The sequence below is a fragment of the Crotalus tigris genome, unplaced genomic scaffold, assembly GCF_016545835.1.
Source record: "Crotalus tigris isolate CLP2741 ecotype Arizona unplaced genomic scaffold, ASM1654583v1 scf7180000024309.744930, whole genome shotgun sequence".
NCBI classification, from domain to species: Eukaryota; Metazoa; Chordata; class Lepidosauria; order Squamata; family Viperidae; genus Crotalus; species Crotalus tigris.
Window position 1 is genome coordinate 656481 of NW_024100481.1, and position 20740 is coordinate 677220.

General features: G+C 59.2%; 1 protein-coding gene across 1 annotated transcript; it reads right to left on the reverse strand.

Moving 5' to 3' along the window:
• Nucleotides 1-9597: 9597 nt before the first annotated feature.
• NAT16 (N-acetyltransferase 16 (putative)) lies at nt 9598-19515 on the reverse strand. Its single transcript, XM_039324874.1, has 4 exons — nt 18828-19515; nt 17135-17341; nt 15870-16094; nt 9598-15019 (listed from the first exon to the last, which is right to left on the reverse strand). Exons 1-4 carry the CDS (start codon nt 18966-18968, stop codon nt 14471-14473), a joined length of 1122 nt encoding a protein of 373 aa, XP_039180808.1. The 5' UTR covers nt 18969-19515; the 3' UTR covers nt 9598-14470.
• Nucleotides 19516-20740: the final 1225 nt, after the last annotated feature.

The following is a 20740-nucleotide window of genomic DNA, read 5'->3' on the forward strand; positions in this document are numbered from 1 at the left end:
TGCGTGCAGAGAGGCTTTTGCGAGGTTTCAGGAGAGGGTGAGTCACCTCCCCTCCTCCTGCAGTCCTGGCGGCTCTCCCCTCCCATTCCCCCTCCTGTGTCCTTGGGGGTGAGGGAAGCTGTGCCGCCTTCTGCGTTTGCCCCTCACCTCTGAACTGCGATGGAGGGGATAGCCAACCCCACAGGATGTATGCTGGAGTCTACTGTGCTCAGACCAAACCACCCAGGCTCCCTCCTCCTTCCCTCTTCCCCCCCTTGGTCACCAGTATAGGGGGTGCTTGAGGGAGGGAGTGGGGAAGCCATGATGGGAAGCCGTGACCCTTCCTTATGGATCTGGCTTGTTCCACTTGGAGCAATGTCAACCCCTGCAAGCTCTCTGCTTACATGCCAGGAACACGAAAGGCTCATTGGATGCTCCTTTTGAGGAAGGCGATTGGGAGCGAGGCTTCCTCTGCAGCGCTGGAGATGAAAGCATCCTCCAAAGAGCCCTTTTGTTCTTCTGTGGTCTAAACGGGAACCACCACACGGCCAGCTGGAGTCAGAAAACCGGTGCCTCCAAACACTGGCAGATACTACACTGACTCCCTTCCACGGTAAAAGTTCCAAGCCCGTCTAGCCCACCCTTCCCAGCTGGGTGCCCTGCAGCCAGAGGACAAGCAGCTGAAGGCTGCGAGGACTGAAGTCCTATCCGGCTGCAGAAAGGCTTTGAACCCCCTGCCTTTTAGGAAGCCCAGGAGAGAAACTCAGTCATGACCCTCCCTCTTCCTTTGGCCACAGAGCACTGCATACTCCCAGCCAACAAGTCCAGGCACCGAGGAGACCCCAACATTGGACAGGAATTCTGACCAACAGCTTCACCGAGGAGGAGGGGGAGGGGGAGGGGGAGAAGGATAGGGCTTAGGGGACTAGAAACAAGGTCTTAGGAAGAAAGATGGAAGAAATGGAAAAGTTTTAGCCTTGAGGGAAAATGGCTAAGAGGAGATGCCATAGCAGTCTTCAAGCACTAAAAGATTGTCAGGTAGAGAAAAAAGACAAGGCCAATTCTGGTAACTCCAGAATGCAGAACAGAGTCGTGATCTAAGCGACAGGAAGGTGGATCCACTGAGCCAATCATAGAGGAAGCTCCCCAGCAGAAAGAGCAAGTTCATAACAGTCCCAAAGAAAGAGAGGGGCCAACCTGCCGCACGTTCCTCTCTCCCTGTGGAAGAGAGGGGTCTCTGGAGCGTCAGCAGAAAACCCCTCAGGATTCTGCTGCAGGAACTTCTGAACGGCTTCTGCTGGGGGGGGGGCTGAACGTGCATGCACTGCAGGGCCCACCAGAGGACTCTTCTCTGCCTCAGCTCTGCCACTCTTGTAGGAGTAACATCTGGATGTCAAAAGACAGCAGCAAGAAAAAGTTGCTGGCCAAGAAGGAACATCTACAGGAAGGCCAGGTTGTTTGGTTGGCTGGAGCTGTGGGAGGCCAAGGAAGCAGGCCTGGTGGGGGAGGCAAAACCTTCAGGCCACCAAAGGCGTCCTGAGATCTGAGGCAAGCGCGGCTCCTCCTCCCTCAAGACAGCTCCTTTGGCCAGCCCGGCCACACCCTTGATGGCAGCCAAGTCCTCCCCCTCCTCCCCCTCCCCCCCCCGGCTCTTGCCAGCAGTCAGCATGTTCGGGAGACGCAGACTAAAAAGATGGGGACCTGCTCTAACTCCGTGCCTCAGTGCCCTGCAAGGGCCACGCAGGGGAAAAATTCCTCCTGGTGTCCGTTTCCCGTCCCTCCCCGAGTGAATGAGCCGCTCCCTCCCAGGGCTGATGCCGGATTTCCGGGCTGTCAGAGTTTAGATTGATGCCTGGAGAGTGAGTCACTCCTGCAGCAGAAGGGACTGATTGTGTGAATGAATCAAGAGGGCTGGACCCCTCCTGCCTGGCATAAACCAGGTCTGCAACCAGGAGCTTTTCTGCTGCGCTCGAGAAACCCACCAAGCCCAACGGAGTGGAGTGAGACCCCAGCCCTGACTAAGAAAGGAGCGGGGGGGGGGATACTTGGTGGGCAGACGGAGGGGGATGGACATGATTGGCAGTGATTGATGACTTTTGGCTTTCTGCTCACTGTATTGCCCAATCGCCACCAGGGATATGGGGAGGCGATCAGGAAGGCCAAGGAGCTGCTGCCCACAGTGGACCTGCAGCTTCAAACAGACTATCTTCCCAGGTGTGGAACAAGAGTTCAGATTCTAGAATGGCCTTTGCCCCCCCCCCCAGAGCCTTAAGCGGAGTGGGGTGGGATTGTGCAGCAGTGTGAGCAACTGCGTGAAGCAGTATGCAATTCCCCCCCCCACCCACTCCTCCCTTGCTCTTTTAAAATAGGAGGGCCAAGAAAGAGACTGGGCAGCAGGACAGTGCTGGGGAGATGCAGGCACAGACTCATCCCTGTCAGAGATGGGGCTTCCCCAGGGTTGATGGGCCTTCTCCAGCCCCCAGAGCTTGCCACTTCCGTTAGACGTGGGCCCCGTTCCCCCTGCTGCTGAGGCCAGAACTGCCTCCCGTCCCTTGGCACCACTCCTGCTTCCAGAGCCAGCCAGCCTGCCAGCCTGGAGGACTCCTTTCCCTGCTGTGCCAAAGGCTCCCTGCTTCCACCTGCCCTCCCCGCCTGCCCTGCCTCCATGCCCCTCTGACTTTGGGGCTGGGCACACTCCATCTACTGGGCTTGGCTGGGGTTGGTCCACAAGGCCAGCTGAGAAGGGCTCCAGCCTCATTCCCAACCACGAACTCTCCGTATCTGGGGCTGGGGAGGATTTGTGGGGAGCTTCGTTCAAGCATCTCCGTGGGCCAAATGGGGCTGCCTGAGGGGGGTGCTTGCCTTGAGAGTGCCTGAAGGGAGACAGGAGCCTGGGACTGGGAACCAAGACAGGGGCCGTCGTCAGCATCCATTGGACCCTGCAGAGAGCAGGGCTTGACCTGTGGGGCTTTCTGGGCCCTTCTGAAGTTATCTTCTGGCGAGACCTGCATCCACGGCAGTTTTTGGGGCCCAAAGCCTGGACCTGCTGGGAGCTGACAAGGAAGGTCCATAGTTACTTGGACCCTCCAGATCCCTGGCCCATCTCCCCATCTCTGGCCAAGGGAAGTAATCTAAAGTCCCCGCAGGACAGGTGGAGGCTTGTGACTAGTCACACCCTTGATAGGAACATTCCTAATGGCTGTAGGCAGAAACTGGTGCTGATCACCCCCTGCCCTTCAGCAGCTGGAGCCTTATTGGGCTCGCCTGTTTCAAGAAGGGTGATGGTTCCCCCACCCCCGCCCCCTTCCAGCCTGGGCACTAGATGACTGTTGCTGCTGGTGGGCCTGAGCAGTGCTACTGTACGGGGGTGGTGTGACTCACAAGTAGGCTGTGGAGGAGCCAAGTAACTGGGGAGATGACAAACTAGCAATCAGTCTTTCTCCCTAGGAGTGGCTGTTAAGCATGGGGGGAGGGAAGGTAGTGGGGGGGCAGGGAGGCCAGGGCAGATGTCCAGGCTCAGGCTGTCTGCAACAATGAGTGTTCTTGCTGGGGGAAAGCAGGCCGAGAGCCGGTGCCCTGGTCTTCAGAGGCTGCCTTTCCAGCACACCTTGGGGCTTGCCTCTGTGGCGGTGTCAGGCAAGAAGGGGACCGGGCCCTTCTCCCAGGCTTAGCAGGTCACCAGGCAGCCCTTTGGGGTTGGTGAGAGCTGCCACTAAAATCAGGAGACGGGCAAGGGAAGGCCCCGTAATAAAACAAAAGGAATTGAGGAAATAAAGAAGGGAGGTGCCGGTTGATCCTGAGGTCACCCTGTTAGCTGTAGGCTGGCTCTTCTGTAAGGCTTTTTCTACCCTCTGGAACTTCCCTTGGAGATTAGAAATGGAAGAGGGTTTCCTGCTTGAGTGGATGGGGGGGTGGACTAGAAGACCTCCAAGGCCCCTCCAACTCTGTTATTCTCTTATTCTGCCCCAACCCCCTTAGCCTTTCATAAGGCCCTAAAGACCCGGCTATGTTCCCGAGCCTGCCCTGCTGGGTGGGCCAAGGGTCCTGTTTCCTGGCTTTATTGCTAACTGGCCAAGCACATTGGCTGCTATGCATATTTGGGGGGGGGTGTTTCCATTATTTTAAAATGTTTTATTGTTTCAATTGTTATATATTTCTTGAATTGTCAGCTGCCCAGAGTCACTGATAGGGATGGGTGGCTTTAGAAATGGAATAAATAAACAAAGACCCTTGGTATGGCTTACTGCCAGCTGGGCCTCCAGGACTCATCAGGCCACTGGGCGCCTTCAGCTTATTCTGCCAGTCGGTTTCTGCCCTGCTTTAAACCACCAGCCCAAATGCGGAAGAAGCGGGAGGGGCAGTGGAGGAGAGCCCTTGCCCACCATCCACCACCCCCCCCTGCAAAAGCCTCCTCACACTGTTTGTGCCTGTGTGCTGCTTTCTGGGCTGACAGGGTGGGGAGGGGGGATGTGTGACCACAGGTGTCCTGGGGAGTTTGGCAGCTGTGGGCAGGGTGCCTCATCAGGGCTCTATCTCACGCACAGCTCACAGCCAGGCAACCTGCTAACCCTCTGACACCCCTTCACCCGGGAATCTGATGTGGCCAGCAGCGCTCTCCCTGCCAAGCTCCGGGTCTCACAACGGGGCCCACGGGGCTAATTTGCGTGTCAGAGGAAGAAGTAGTGCATGTTCAGAGTGGGGTCCTTTACAACAGTGCTGGTCAGAGAGAATAACATTGTGGGTGAGGTGCTAGATCTCATCAAGAGCCTGCTAGCCCTAAGGTGTCTCTTGTGTCTCCGGGCAAAGCCCCCTGGGCGCCCCTGGGCGTTTTAATGCCATCCTGGCTCTACTGCTTTCTGCACAAAAAGGGCGCTCGGCGACTTTACTCCTCTGATTCGGATCCAGCGCCCAGCTGACAGGAAACCTGCCCCCCCCTTTTGCGGTGAGGAGCTGCAGGCAGTCTCTGGCTGGCTGTTTGCACTCTCTGCACTCTCGGGGCAAGCCTCGGCCTGGGTCGCTCCCATGGTTCGGGGGCTGCGCCTTTCCGGAAACCTGCGCCCCGAGCCCGCAGGAGGGCGCCTGGCTCGACGGCTGGGAAACGCAGCCCCTCCTTTCAGCACCTCGGAGAGCTCCCTTCCCGCGGGCCCAGGAAGGCCCGGCTTTGCTCTGGCCCGGCGGGCAGAGGCCTGGAGAGCGTTTTCCCCCGCCCTGGCCTTTCCTTAGGGAGACCCCCGCCCGCCTCCCTTAGTTCCAGCCCAGCGGTTTCGCCCTTTGCTCAGGGCTCCGATCTCCTGAGGAGCCCCCACCGCCAACCTCGGGAAACGGCGCTCCCCAAAGAGACCCGTGGGGAGCTCCTCTAGACGAGGGGGGCCCTGGTGTCCATCGCCTTCGTGGAAATAGCCGCGCATTTTCTCTGCACCGCCCGGAAGCCGTGCCCTGCCCTTCCCCGGGCTCTTCGCTGCCCTCCCCTTTCACGCCAACGAAGGCGATCCTGTGCAGCTTCCCAGGATCGGCTAAGAGCGGCCAAGTAGTAGCGGTCTATAAGGGTGAAATTTAGACCGGATGAAGTGAGGGGGAAAAGTTGGCTCAGATTCCCCTCCCCCCTCATTGCACCAGGCAGCTCTTGTTTTCCTCCTCTAGGAAGCGGTGAATCATAAGCCGCCGGCCCCCCCCCCCGTGCGCCTCAGCTGTTATCAGCCGCCCGAGTGGCGGGAGGGGGAAACAAATCCCACTGCAAGGGGGGCGAGCGGCTCCAATCCCAAAAGCAGGTACGGGGCGCCCTCCCCCCGCAACGCCTTTCCAGCTCGCTGCAGGTCCTGGGTGGGGGCGGCGGCTGGAAGAGAAAACGGGATGAGTCACGGATAATGAAGGTTCACAAAGGAGGAGATGTTTTTCCGGCAGCCTTGGGCGCCCTGGGCCCCCTTGGAGAGCCGCGTCGGGAGGGGAGTCGTCTCTGAGAAGCGGGCAGAGGACCCCAAGTTTCGAACAGAGCTCAAACGGCATCAGAAGCAGGTGCCAAAGTGACGTCTTCGCCTCTCCCCCCCCCCGGCCCTCTTCCGCTGCCTTGGAAGCTCACGCCCCCCCCTCTCCCCCGGGCGCCCAGCCCCTCCGGCCCGCCTGTCCCGAGCCCAGAAATAGGGAACTCTCGCCTCCTCTAGAGAGGACCCGCTAGGGAAGGGTGGGGGGCAGTGAAGGAGGGGCGCCTCTCTGCTTTTTGCCCTGGAGGCCACAGGGCGGGCCGGGCCCTCTTCCGCCCCACCCTTCTCGGTGTGTGGCTGCGATGTAGCTGGTGGCCGCCCCCTCTCCGCCGCCGGTTGTCACATGCGTGGTCGCCGCCCCCTCCCCCCTCCCGGATCCGCTGACGCAGTAAACGGCTGCAGAGAATGAGTCACGGAGCTCGCAGAGCGCGGCGAAGACCCGCCGTGCTAAATTTAGTGCAACGGGCAGGGGGAGAGGGACTTTAAAAGGGCGTCCAGCATAGAGATACAGCCTAGCAATTGCGGGGCGGTGGGCGGAGGGACAGATCAGCAACACTTCTTTTCCTTCAAGAAGGATCACTGAGCGGGTGGATCCGAAAGATTCTGCCAGGGCTTCTATGGATCGTCAGATAAGGGGGTCGCTATGGGGGGGGGGGGAAACGTCCATTCCTCTCCCGTCTGATCCTTTGGGGTTCCCAAGACACGCGCCGCCAGATCTGTTCAACGATCTCTTGTGCACTGGTTAAATTGGGTCAGTTTCCCTCCCAGCTCTTGGCCCGTTGCCTGGCTAGGCGGTGGGAATCCAGTTTTCTCTTCTCCGTCTTTTAAGGGGTTAGGCATATGGGCTTATTCTGCCTCACCCCTCGCCCCTCCCTCTCCCCAATTCCCCAACATCTTCAGCCATGTCAGGAAAAGTAAGCCACCGTTGCTACACGAAAGTAGCGGCCTGTTTTACAACCGTTATTAGCATTGAGAGCACGTCGGGAAATCAGGCTCCGGTTCTTAACACAATTTCCCAGCTCGGGAAACAAGGGGAGGGAGAGAAACGGGGGGGAGGGGGGGGAGCGCGCGAGAGAGCGGCTGTCGTTCTGTTGTCTTAAAGGCCACCCAGGCTGGGAGCCACCAGACAGCCAGTTCCATGGTTACCGGTGGTGCAGGGTAAAGAAGAGCTTCTCTTCATTTGCCTTGAATCCCCCCTCATGGAAACTGCTGTATGCCTATCCCCTCCTCTTGGTAAGTAAGCCCTCCCACCCTGACTGGGCAGAAGCCCCTCCCAATTGCAATCCCCCACCATTCCTTCAAGGGGAGGAATGGCTTCAAGGAGTCTCTCTCCCTCCCACTCCCCCACCCTGGATTGATAACCCTTATGGAGTTCCAGGAGGCTTTAATCAGGGGAGGGAGGGGCCTGGGGGCAGCGGGGGACCTCTTCCTCCTCCTCCTCCTCCTCCTCCAAGGCTGAGCACTAAGGAGGAAGGTTGGCACTCCCCAATTGCAGGCCTTGCACTCTCCACAGGCTGGAGGGAACTTTCTAATGGGGGAGCCAATGCAAGGGGAGGCCCAAGAACCAATGGCTGAGCCCCCCTCCCCCAGCTTCCTCTCCTGCTGCCCTTGGGTGAGAGTCTCTGTCCAGCTACTCCAAAGGGCCTCCTGGAAGGTTCTGGAGCACAGGAGCTAGACTGCTTCTGAGGAGGGGGCCACGAGAGGGAGGTGGATGGGTGGATGCTCTTAGAGTTTTTACTCAGAGGTGTGGAGTGACTGAGCTGAGCCCCTCCCACAGCCTCAAACAGGCCCAGCACCAGGGAGCAGTGAGGCCAGGTCTGGCAGCTAGTCAAAGGGCCGGTCCCGATTCTGCCAGGGCAGGCCTGGCCTTGTGGCCACACCCTGCCTCCCCACATCCTCAGCTGCCGCCTTGCAGCATTTGGTGTCCTCTGTGCCTTCTTCCCAAAGAGAGGCCAGGACAGAGGGCTGCGCTGCCAGCAAGAATTCTGGGAACAGCAGGGGAGACCCCGCTTTGAGCAAAGGAGGTGACCCCCCAGGTCTGGCTCCTTTTCCCCTTGGCTTGCCTAGAAGCACAATGGGGTGGGAGATCCCGGCCTTGCTCCCTTGGCCTGCAACAGGGCCTTATTTGCTGAACACCCCCCCCCCAGCGAAGGCATCTTGAACTTTGGGGTCACGTTGCTTTGGGGTTTATTTGGGGAGAGACCAACCAGTACGTTCCATGCTAGCTTCCCTGTTCCCCTTTCGGAAACTGCCCTGGGTGCAAAATGCAGGGGGACAACTTGCTTAGAGGGGAGCACTTTGGGGCACCAGAGCATGGCCTCCAATTTTTCTGCTGACGTTCCTGGTGAAGGGAGTTGCTTGGCCCATGCTTGGAGGAAGCCCCGCTGGGAAACTCTCCCTCAGTTGGGTTTCGTCTTGGCAGGCTAAATTCCTCAATTCAGGATGAGGCCCTCTTGGTCATGGAATGGTTTGTATTGCCACATGTCACCCTTGGTTTACTATAGGGACATTGTTGTTGTTGTGAGTTGCGAAGTCGTGTCCGACCCATCGCGACCCCATGGACAGCGTTCCTCCAGGCCTTCCTGTCCTCCACCATCTTCTGGAGAAGCTCACGCCTCCTGCTTCAGGGAGTCCATCCAGCCCCCTCCTTCTCTGTCGTCCCCTCCTTCTCTTGCCCTCCATCTTTCCCAGCATCAGGCTCTTCTCCAGTGAGTCCTTCCTTCTCATTAGATGTCCAAAGTATTTGAGTTTCAACTTCAGGATCGGGCCTTCTAGAGAGCAGTCGGGGTTGATCTCCTCTAGGACCGACCGGTTGGATCGCCTTGCAGTCCAGGGGACTCGCAGGAGTCTTCTCCAGCACCAGAGTTCAAAGGCCTCCATTCTTTGGTGCTCCGCCTTTCTTATGGTTCAACTTTCACAGCCACACTGGGGAAACCATGGCCTTGACTATACGCACTTTTGTTGGCAGGGTATCTCTGTTTTTTAGTACGCTGTCTAGATTTGCCATAGCTTTCCTCCCTAGGAGCAAGCATCTTTTAATTTCTTGGCTGCAGTCTCCATCTGAGGTGATCTTGGAGCCCAGGAAGATAAAATCTGTCACTACCTCCATTTCTTCCCCATCTATTTGCCAGGAATTGAGAGCGCCAGAAGCCATGATCTTGGTTTTCTTAATGTTGAGTTTCAAGCCAACTTTTGCACTCTCCTTCCTCATCCGCATCAACGATGGAAGAGGATTGAAACGGAAAAGAATTAAAGTGCCCAGAAGAATGTGGAGTTGGATGCCAACGGGGACTGCGAGGAGGAGGCTGGGGACAAGCAAAAATTCCCCTCCAAAAAGGGCTGCTACAGAAGGCGAGGATGAGAAAAGGGCCACCTCCCATGCAGAGGGAGCAGAGGAGGCCGCCAGAAACAGCAAGGGACCCGTGAGGCAGAAGAAACTGAGGTGGACAGAAATAAAAGTTGCTCCCATTTGGAAGAGCGCAAGGGACTGGATAAGGAAAACGGTGAATAAAAATCAAAGTCATGAAATTTGGAATAAAACCAAAGTAAGGGAATGCTGAAGGGGTATTTCAGAGGCTAGCAACGGAAAGAGTGGACTTGGATTGATGTTACTCAACAAACAAACAGACCATCAAACAGCTGGCATTCAGTATGTTTAATATTATTGTTAGCTTCCAGAAAATGAATAATGAAAATGAAAACCTAAATACTGTGAAAATATTGAGAATGGTTAAGCCTGCAGTATAACTGGAGAATTGTTAAAAGTGGGAAGTGGGTTGCTTATGGCTGTGTGACTTTTTCAACATATCTGCAAAGGCTGCAACTGTACAGGACGTTTCTTTTTCTTTTACTGGAAGCAAAAGGTGACAACAGTGAACACAGACAAAACTGCATTTCTGGAACTGATGGAGCATGTCTGAGAATAAACAGTTCACTAGGCAAATGTTTTGAGAATGGACAGACAATAAAAGCCAAGGAGAGATGATGTCTCTTCTTAACATTACATTTGTGATCTCTGTAGATTAGAAGGAACTGCTGTGGGAAGGTTTGGGGTGCACTGATTGGGGATGCAGGTGTGCCGGGAGCTTTGGACGTGGGTCACAGAGTCACAGAAGGGCAGATTGGAACCAGTGGGATGGGGGTCACCCAGCCCAGCTCCTTGCCAGGTGGGAGCAGAGGCCACCCCAGCCTCTCTTGAAACTTCCCCAGAAAGGATATCCATTGATTCTGAGACAGATGTTCTGCTCCAGATGTGAATGGTCTGCCATTCTGGTTACATTGGAAAATGCGAGGAGGATGTTAGTCTATCAAAGATCAGGGGTTATATTCAAGCTGAACAAATAATTGTGAATCCTACATAAATGAAAAACCAGCACGAAGTGATGTACCAGTTGACTTTGCCAGAATGCTCCCTAAAGATATCAAGTGGGAAAAACTTAAGGGCAGCAAGTGCCGATAGCAAGGGAGATGGTGGCAGGTTGCAAGGAACAAATATTGATTGAAGAAGGTGTAGAAGTTCAGGTGCTGGTCTAGAAACCGGGAGGCGGCGAGTTCTAGACCTGAAATGAAACACGAAAGTCGGCCAGTCCCTTTCTTTCAGTCCAATCCACCTCACAGGGTTGTTGTTGCTGGGGGGAGGAAGGAGGAGGAAGGAGTGCTATGTGTGTTCTCTGCTCTGAGGTATTTATGAAAATAATAAAGGCAGGATACAAACAAGTCAAGTCCCGCTCTATAAAGGTTCGCTGCTTCTGCCTGCTGTTGTGGCGGTGCGGCAGGAGAAGCGCGGCGGGGGGGGGGAGGTCCCTGCTGGGGGCGGCAGTGACGCGAGACGGAGTCTCTCTGGCCCTTCAGGGAAAAGGAAGCCGAGGAGGCCCCAAGGCCGCCGGCCGGAGAAGGAGAGGGGAGGGGAGCCCGGAGCAGCTGAGCTCCTCAAAAGGGCGTTTCAAGGGCAGGGGAGAAGCGGCAGAGGCCAGGAGGGTCCCGGAGGAAAGAACGGCGTCAACTAGACTGAGCTCGATTTCCCTTTTTTTCTTACGCCTTTAATTCGTTCAGGTGTTTCTCGTGCCTTTTTTGCACCATCCCTCAAAAGTCATTGGCTGCTTATCAAAAGGCCCTGATGAGGGAGGCATTTGGGGGCGGAGCAGGCCGTTGGGTCTGCCAATCTGGCTGACAGGCGCTGCGAGTCTGCTTGCTTTTCGTCCCCAGCCGAACGAGCCCCTTCCAGCTCTGCCGCACCTGGCTGCCCCACCCCACCTTCGGAGGAAAACTGGCCCTGTGGGGCAGGCCCTAAATAAGCCGCCCGGGAGAATTAGGCAGAGAGGCTGCAGCTGCGCTCGAAGGAAAGCGAATCCGGAGGCAGCCCCCCCCCTCTAAATGGCCTCCGGAGAGCTCTCAGAGTGAACGAGGGACTCCGCACTTATGAGGGAGGGGCACGCCCTTCCCCCCCCCAGGAGGACTGAGTTGCAAGGGCGGCTGACAATGCCCGGTGCCAACGCTCCTTCTGCCTCCCCAGGGAGCAAAACCAGGGGCGAGGAAAGGCTGTTGGGGGCAGGCAGAGCCCAGGTGGGAGGGAAAGGATTTGCCTCTAGAGGCTTCTTCTAATACTGCACAAGGCTCACTTTGAACGTGACACTTGGGGAAACTGGGCAGGGGGGCCCAGCAATAGGACGTGGCGACCCGGTGCCACCCTCCCCCCTGCCTCACGTGGCCACATTGACTATTGCCAGGAGCACCACCTACGTCGGCCCCGTTGCCAGGCTCCCTCACCGTAATCACGTGGCTGTTGCCAGGGCGGTGGGGGGCAGCAGAAGCAGCTGGGCCCCTTGGGATTGCGCCCCCAACCTGGATGTAGCCTTGGCCCTAGACCTGCAAAGCTGCCCCGCTGCCTGCTGTGGTAGACAAACAGCCAGCCTTGGGGCGTGTTCCGAAGGTGGCTGTGTGGTCCTTTCAGAGTTGGAGGTAGAGATAGGGTTGATGTATACGGACTTTGTATGTAGCCCAGAGCAAAGGGAGGGGGTGTGTGAGTGCGTGTCTTTGTGTTAGATCAGACCACCTGGATCCCCTCCTACTCCCCTATGCCTAGGGAGGCAGCTGGCAGTTGAGGCCCCCAACTTTGGTTCTGGGGACTCCAAGCCCTCTGCAGGTTGGTCTGGATCTCCTAGAGCCCAGGGGTTCATGGCTTCCCTCAAGCAGCCTCAGCCCTGATGCCCCCTGCCTTCTTTCATGGCAGAGCGATTGTGATCTGGACAAGGAGGGTGTCCCCCCCCTTCCTCCTGGTCAGAGTGTCCCTAAGGCCATCCGCCTCTGCAAGGGTTCAACATTTTGACAGTGAGCCCCAGATGCCCAGGGGTCTGGCTGGCTTTGAGGGGCGCCAGGGACCTTCTCGACCACCTGACTGGGAAGACCGCTGGCCACAAGCAGTGCCTCGGGCCCATGGCACAACTGATCCCAAATGGCCTCTCTCCACTGGCCAGCCCCGGGCACCTCCTTGGTCTCTGCAGGACCCCGGGAAAGAAGGCCCAGAGTCAGCTCCCGGAACCTGCGCGGACGGGCAAGAGAGGGACCGACTGAGCTGGGTACCCGTTTCACCCCTTCTGGGTGGCGGTAAGAGAGGCCAAGCCCTTTCCCTCCTTCCTGGGCTCTGGGCTGCTGTCCAGCGGCCTTTCTTAGAGTGGCTGATCCTGTCGCAAGGGCCTCTTGCTGGCATTGTGACCAGCTGGCCCAATGCTGGGCCAGCAACGCCACTCACTTTCACTCCGTGCTTTGGCTCCACTTGACCTGCCAGTAAGCTTGGCCGGTTCCCCCGGGGGAAGGGGGCAGGGCGCTCTCTCAGATGCCCTCTCTGCCTGCAGCTTGGGCCCTTGTGGCTTCGTTCTGCTGCCAAGGGAGGCTGTTCCCTCCGTCCAGGAGACGGCCAGCGTCTCCAGGCAGAAGGGCCGTTCCTGGTGGCCTGGAAGGGAGCTGGGGCGTGCCTCCCCTGCCTCCCTGCCTCCGGAGGGGCTGCATAGCTGTTGCCCTTCTTTCTTAGTAGGCTGTCGAGCTTGAGATAAAGCAGAGGGCCTGGAACCTGGTCAGGGACGGAAGCAGCTTTGATTGCACTACTGGATAAGATCCCTTCTTGGGATCTGGATGGGAAGAGCACCCCGGTCCAGCTCCTTTCGGGCCCCTCAGCAGCTTTCGGCGCCATCCACCCGGCATCCTTAGGGACTTTGGTCCGGATTGGGGGCTCCTCACAAAGGCTGCTCCAGTCAGGGTGAAAGAAAGGGAGGGAGGGAAGGTGCAACTTAAACCCAGTTTTACCACTGCGTGAAGCCGCTGGCTGAGATATAGGTTAGTTTGGGGTTCAACACCGTCAGTGTGCTGAGGGTATCCGCAGCTCTGGAGCAAGGAGGAGCTACGGCTTGTCCATCGGGGTGCCTGGTTGGCCCCAGGAGCAGCTCTTGGCAGAGAACCCACGGCCGAGAGGGCCTCCTACTTTGGACAATAGGCAAAAAGCTTGACCACTGCCCAGCTGTGGGCCTCCTTGGGGCAAGAGGATTGACCACAGGGCCTCTTGGCACGCGGTTCAAGGCTCTGCCTCTAAGAGTAGGGCAGGAGCCTCAGTTGCCCCCACATGCAAAGGGCTGCCAATTATCCAGCGCTCACCGATGGGGCCACCTTACACCCACCAGGGCCTTGGCCCCCAGGGACAGCTCCAGGGGCTCAGAGACACTCCCTTTTGTGGCTTGACTTCCAGATGCTTCTGGAATGCCTTCACCCCCCCCCCCCCGAATCAGCCCCTGCGCTCAATCTCGCTGGAAGGGCAGCTGGGGGTCTTCCGCACTTGGGAGGACCAGGGCAGTGGGGGGGAGGGGAGGAGGTGCACAGAGGCCCTCCGCAATGGCCTCCCACTGGACAGGGAGCTCCGGCTTCAGCGCCTCCTGGAGTGTGGAGGACAGAAATACAGGCAGAGGCCTTTGGGACTGGACATGGGCTTCCCTTTCGGGTTTTCTGATTTGAGCATCTCAGGTGTTGGATGGTTTTAAATGGAGGTTAACCACTGACATTTTCACCATGTTTGAACTCCTGTCAATATGACAAGAGCCCTGTGGGGCTGCGGTGGGGTATAAATGTAATAAATATGACTAACTAGATATGGCCAACAGCTGGGGGGTGGGGGGAGGGCAGGCGAGACACCTCTCAACAGGACTGAGGAGAAAGAAAGAGAGAGAAAGAGAGAGAGAGAGAGAGAGAGAGAGAGAGGGAGAGAGAGAGAGAGACCAGGACACAATTTGGGGCCCAGCCCTCTGGAGAAGCCACCCGTCCTCCCCTTCCCCCGGGCTGTTTCCTAGGGAAGGGCTGTGGCTGCAGGCCTTGGCGGCAGAGCCAACGGGGGGGGGGGATCCTGGGCCTGCGTCTTCTCTGCCGGGATGGCCTGTGCGGCCCACCTGAGAGGACAGATCCGGCCTGTCGGAAAGGCAGGGGAGACCCATGGTGGACAAAGCGGGCTCGGGAAGGGCGGGGGCCTCTGCCCTTCAGATGTCGGCCTCCAGCAGGTACTGCTCAGTGTAGTCCTTCGCCAGCTCCAGGCCCAGGGCCTCCTGGCAGAAGGCCGCCATCTCCAGCCACAGCTGGGGCTCCAGGAACAGCTGGCACATGACGCTTCCCTGCAGGGCGGGCAGCTGGAGGCGCAGGTGGTGGACCAGCTGACTCTTGAGGTGGGCCAGGCTGCGGCCAAAGGCGTCGATGTTCAGGTAGTGCCAGTCTTTGCCCAGCGGGATGGGGAAGGGCTGGGTGCTCAGGGTGGCCACGGTCGGGCGGGCCTTCTGATCTACCACCCAGCAGAGGCTCTTCTTCTGCAGGAGGCTGAGGTTGCTCCGGGTGGCCTGGAAGGGCTGCCAGTCCTGGATGATGGTCTGGTTGGGCAGGACCTCCCTCCGGAAGGCCTCCCTCAGGACGACCTCCGGCACCTCCTTCTCCAGGAGCAGCTCCGAAGGCTCCGGGCTGAAGCCGCCCTCCGCCAGCACCGCAGCGTCCAAACGGGACAGCACCTCCTGGGCCTGGAAGCGCACCAGAAGGATCCCCTGGAAGGGAAGGAGGGCTTTTCAAGGGGGCGGGAAGAGCCTGGCGGGGCAACAACCAAGCCATTGCCTGCTGGGGGGCCACTCTGGCAGGTGGCCGCCCTCTGCCTGCTGGCATCCTGCCCGAGGAGACCACCCCCAGGGCTGGCCCTGCTTCCTTTGGCCACAGGAGGGGGCCTTGAGTGGCTCCCGCCCAGTACAGACTCGGGGAGGGGGCTCTTTCTCCAGGGCCTTCTGGTTTGGCTGGATCCCCATTTGCTTCTGTCCCTCCAGGCAGCTTAGAAATGGGGGGGGGGAGTTCCTGGAAGCCAGGTCTGCGGGGAAGGCAACCAGATGGGGAGGGCTTCCTAGGCAGCCAGCAGATTGGCCCCTGAGTGGATCTCAGGGGCCTTTTCCAAGAGGAATGGAAAGGGGGCAAAGAGAAATGGGCCCAGCCACAGGGAAGGAGCTGCTGAGGGCTGGCTGAGAAGCTGGGCAGCCATGGGGGTGCGCTTGGCCAGCAGGGATCTCTCCTCGCCTGGGGCCCAACAGAGACCCCAGTCTCTTCCCCAAAGAACTGAGGGGGCTGTAGCATCAGGTGGCAGGCTTGGCCTGGGGAGGGTGCCTGCTGGCCGTGCCCCTGGTCTGGGCTGAAGGACTGGGTGCTCAGTCTTAGCTTGCCAGGCTGCCCAAGGCCTTGAGCCCTGGGTTCAGGCCCCTGCTCTCAACCTCTCCCAAGGGTCCTGCATCCACCTGTCCTAGGCCCAGCTGGTCCAGGAACAGAGCCCCAGTGCTTTGGTATACTTGGTCCTGCCCCCCTCCTCAGCCTCCCCCCCCCCCAGGGCCAGGTCGTTCCAGAGCAAGGATCCTTCACCTGTTTTGCAATGATGCGATATTTCCTCAAGTCCTTGGGGCCCAGCTTGTCATCCCGGGTCAGGCGTAACACTTTGACTTCCGGATGCTTCTCCTTCACCATGGCAGAGCAGAATCGCTGCAAGACGCCAGCCACGCCTTTGCCACGCTCCCAGGGTGCCACACGCAGTCCCTCCACCAGGGCGGTCTCGCCCGCGTCAATGATGTAGACTGACTGGAGCCCTATCTGGGGGCAGATTGCGGGGTGGGGGGAGGAGCAGAGGGTTAACTTCCAAGAGGTCCGATGGGTGGAGCAAGCACTGGAGGGGCCCTGACCTCACATGAAACATGGCCACTCGGGATCCAAACTCCATCAGCCCCACTGCACTCATCCAAGGAAGCCTCCCAGGTTCCTTGATGGGGGGAGGACCAGAGCCCCGCCTGGCACCTACGTGAACAATCCGGTGAACTGGAAAGCACAGCTTGCTTTGAAGGAGAGGGGAAGGGGTTTCTCTTGAGGGTCCTTCTTCTCCAGCTTCTGAAGTGGGGGGAGCATCCGAGCAGTGCTCGGTAGTCCCTGCCTTGGCCTGAGTATTCCTTCCCAAAGGTTTCGGGGTGGGGGGGCATCCCAAATGTGGCATATTCACCAAAGATAGTGAAAGAGCCTCATTACAGCTGTGGAAACATTCTGAATTTCTGCTTCAGAAGCGTCTCTTCTTCCATTTTGAAGAACACAAAAGGGACCGCAGGGCTAACCCAGTCTGGCCTCCAGCCAAATGCTTTTGGGCAAACTATTTGTCAAATTCAGGTTGTTCCTTCCACAACCTGACGAAAGTAATTGGGACCATTACTGGACACAATATATGCGCATAAGGAAGGGCAAGGTCACGCCTCCCCCTTTGGCTTAGGGGCTGCTTCCCATCCATCGCCTGCCATTGTAGGGCCAGGCCGTTGGTCTGGACTGTAAGCTCGGCTGGGCTCTCCACTGCAGGGAGGCGCACCAAGAATTCATAAGGGACAAACCCCCAACCCCACTATAATGCTGCCCCACTTGGAAACAGGAAGATGTGGCAGAGCACTTGAACACTTGGAGGCCAGGGGTCCCGGGGCCATCCCCTCAGAGAGGCAGCCAAGGGCCACGTGCCCTTTTCTCTGGGGAAGGATCCGGGTCCCTTTGTTCCAGTGACTGATGCTGCTCCCCACCAGCCCCACCCTGCTGCCCGGCTTCAGTCCCACTGAAGGGTTGGGGGAAGAGAGGCAGCGAGCCAGCTTCGCACGGGCCCTTACCACCACGCCATTCTTCTTGGCCAGCACCACGGTGCGGTTTGGCTCATGGACCCAAGCATGGTAGCGGCTCGGGAGATAGTCGAGGCCCCCGTAGATCCCCTTGGAAATGGCCAGGATCTCCTCAAAATCCCTTTCCGTGGCAATGGCGAACTCCAGCTGCGAGTCAGCGGCACTTTCCAGTTTCATGGCTTGCAGAGGCAACGGCGGCTGCAGGGACACAGAGTCCATGAGCACCCCAGGCAGGGCCATGGAGGGGAATCCCACTACAGGCCTCTGCAGGCAGCCAGGATGGCCTCCCGTAGGGCGCAGGCTTGTGACGGGTTCTCTTGGGCGGGATGGAGAAGGAGGGTGGACAGGGAGGAGAGGAACTTGGGGTGGACATAAGCCCAGCAAGAGAAGGTGGTTCCATGATCCCGTGAGTCATCTGGTCATCTCTGTATAGCCGGTCCTTCCTGCTTCCCGTAGATTTCCGCAGAAGCCCCACTTGGCGCCCTACAACCAAGTGGGGAGGGAGACACGTTGTCACAGTACAGGCTGTGCCTTGGGGAAAACGCAGCCTCGGGATCTGGATGAAGGAAGCATATTCATCCTTACATCCGGTCAGATCCAGGGAATTTGGGACAGTCACAGCTTCAGCAAAAATGACTTTTTGTTAACCATGCGGCCACCATCTCCAAGGGAGAGCGAGACCCAGGGGCAGGTGGGCCTCTGGCTTTCAGAGAGAGGCACACAGAAGGAAGCCACTGCCTGGAGAGGATGGCCGAGCCAAATGCCCCGCGTGGGCCGGAAGGGGCTGCCTGACCAAAGATGGACACAACCAAAGTCCTCTCTTCTGACCCCAGAGCTGGGCAGAGGCCCTCAGCTCAATGCCCTTGGGGTGACCTCTGTCCTATTTCCCCACCATTTTCTCCTGGCGGCCGGAGCCCCTCAGCCACAGCCCTCTTAAGACTGGAATGGAGCTTCAGCCTCACCTGCCTCAGTACAGCTTAGGTTCCCTGGCAGGTGAACTGGCCCACAAAGCCCGCCTGGCAAAATCGGGGTGAGTAGCGGGATGCATTGCTCTTCCCTCTGCCTTTTCCTTGCATTCTCTCTCTCTCTCCCTCCCTCTCTCTCTCTCTCTTTCTTGCGCGCGCCTGCGCGCGCGCGCACACACACACACACACACACACGGGGGGGGGGAGGAGGGAGCCGGGGCTCCAACGGCCTCGTTGCCGTTGCTCAGGTGATGAGCCCTGGAAACAAAAAAGGCACGGAGGGGGAGCGCAGCTGTCATCCTTCCTTGGGAAACCCTGCAGGGCGGGGCTCGGAGAGCCAAGGAGACCCCCGGACCAAACGCCGCTCCGGCCAGCCATCCTCCCCTGGCCAAGAATCCTGCTCGGCCCTTTGCAGGGGAGAGAGCTCCGGGAGGCTGAGGCCGGAGGGAGACCTTCCCTCCCGGGGAGTGAACGGGAGGCGAGGAGAAAGCCGGCTCGCCCCCCCAACCCCCCCCCCGTCGTTTGTCTCCGCCGCCGCCGAGGCCTTTCTCGGTTGTCAAAGCTGCCGGCCGCAACCAACTTCCACCGCGGCTTCGGCGGCAGAAAGGAGGGAGCGGGGGGGGGGAGCCAGCGTCTCACCTCCCCAAGCAGCCCCCAGCCGTCTCCCCCAACGCCCGCGGAGGCCGACGGGCCGATGCAGGGAGGGGTCGCCGATATACCTGCTGAAGAAGCGCAGAGGAGCAGAGCAGAGCGAGCCGCGAGCCGATGGCGCACCTGCTAGGAACCTCCCGCGCCGGTCCCTTTGCGCCGAAAAGCTTCTCGCCTCCCAGGAAGAATGGAGATAAGCTCACCCCCCACATCCCTCCGCCCCGCCCACGGACGGCTTGGACGGGGCGCCTACTCCCCCCGCTCGTGCGCGCTTCTACGTCAGCGCTGGGGGGGGGAGAGGGCGCGAGGGGAGAGCGTGGGAGGCCGGACGAGTTAGAGACTCCCCTCCCCACCGGCAGATGCCGGGCACCGGCTCCGTGCAAGGCCGCAGAGCGGCGCGGGACCCCGCGACAGGGCTAGGGCGCCCGCTGCAGGCAGCGGCTCCTACTCTGGCAGAGCTGATGGACCCGGGCTCTAGTGAGGAGCCCAGCTGGGGTGGGAGGCCCGCGTCCTCCCTCCGCCCGGCCGGAAGGCATCCTAACTGGTGACCGGGAGCCGGCGCTGGGGACAAGGACGCGGGAAGCGGGGAGACGTTGCTTTCTCCAAGCCCTGGAGGAGGAGCGGGGGACCCTGAGTTGAGCGCCTCAGCCCAGCTAAATAAAATAAGGTGCATCTGCAAAGAGCACCCGAAGGCGGCTTGGCTGGGCCGGCGGGTCAGAGTCGCATTCCAGGCGTTTCATTGTTTTATTTTATTTTTATTATTATATTTATGGGCAGAAGCAAGGTGGGGATTTGGGACTCTGGTCTGGCAGAAGACCCCTGAGAAGACCGGAGAGCCAAGAAAGCCACCGATGGCTGACCAAAGGAATGAACCCGGAGTTCTCACCGGAGGCACCAACGGCCCCACTCCGGGCCCAGAAGGCGAAGGCCCAGCCCGACCTCTGGAAGGGCTCGGGTGCTGGGAAAGGAGGGAGAAGGCGAGGGGAGGAAGAGGAGCACCGCTTACTGTGGCCACAGGAGGGACATAAATTGAAAGGGCTGAAAAATCAGGTTAGGGACGGAGCGTCGTGGAGAAAATTTGTCCACGTGCTACCCAAGAGTCGATAATGAGTTCATCAATAACCAAATAACCAGGCCGCGCATCCAAACGGGGGAGCCGCACGACAGCCCGTCACAGCGGTCCAGCCGCCGTGACCGAGGGAGGCGTGGGGGCGGCTGGGCGGGGAGCTGCGCCACCAACCTGCAGGAGAGGCGCACTTGGGGACGGCGTGGCCCGCCCCTCTTTCAAGGGCCCACAGTGGCCTCGGCCTCGTATTTGGGGGGGGGGCTGCCTGATTCTGACAGCAGAGCTGTTTTTAAACTCCTGGGTGAGCCGTTCTCCAGGGCATTAACGAGTAAGTTAAAAGCCATTCCACGGACTATTAACTCGCACGGAGACCCCGGGTGGGACGGAATCGACCGGACTCTTCGGGGGTTGAACCTGGCTGGCTTCCTTGCATCGGGGAACCCTCCCCTCCCCCATCCAGTCCCAAATCACGGCTCTGCCCCGTAGGTCCAAAGCCCCCCTGGAGACCCCTAGGCGAAGCCGAACGGACGGAGGCGCCGGGCTCCCGAAGCTTACTCCGGGAGCGCCCGCTCCCGTGTAGACGGGGGTGGGGGATAGGCTGGCAGCTCCGCTTCGTGAACCGAGGCAGCCAAACGACCCCGGAGCATCTCCGCATGGTCTGCCGCGGCCCACCGGAGATGCTCCGGTGGGCTGCAGGGTCTGCCGCGCCAAGGATGCCCCTGTGTCTCGCCGCTTTCTCCGTCCCGCCGAGCGCGCCTACGGGCAGCCCCCCCCCCGATTCCCGCTCCAGCCGCTGGGACGCCGCGGGGGCTGGTTGGCGGGGCGGGGGGGGCGTTGGGGGGGGTGCAGGGTAGCCCGGCTGCCTCCGCTCAAGGCCCGGGCGAGACTCCTTGCCTGCTGCCCGAGCGGGAGGTGCCA

Bases quoted from the DNA above. Each gene is read 5' to 3' on its own strand.
- NAT16 (XM_039324874.1), bottom strand. From the start codon at position 18,968: ATGTGGGGGGTGAGCTTATCTCCATTCTTCCTGGGAGGCGAGAAGCTT. The intron at 16,095-17,134 runs GTAAGGGCCCGT...ATCTGCCCCCAG, and splicing joins CCAAGAAGAATGGCGTGGTG to ATAGGGCTCCAGTCAGTCTA. The intron at 15,020-15,869 runs GTGAAGGATCCT...CTTCCCTTCCAG, and splicing joins ATCGCATCATTGCAAAACAG to GGGATCCTTCTGGTGCGCTT.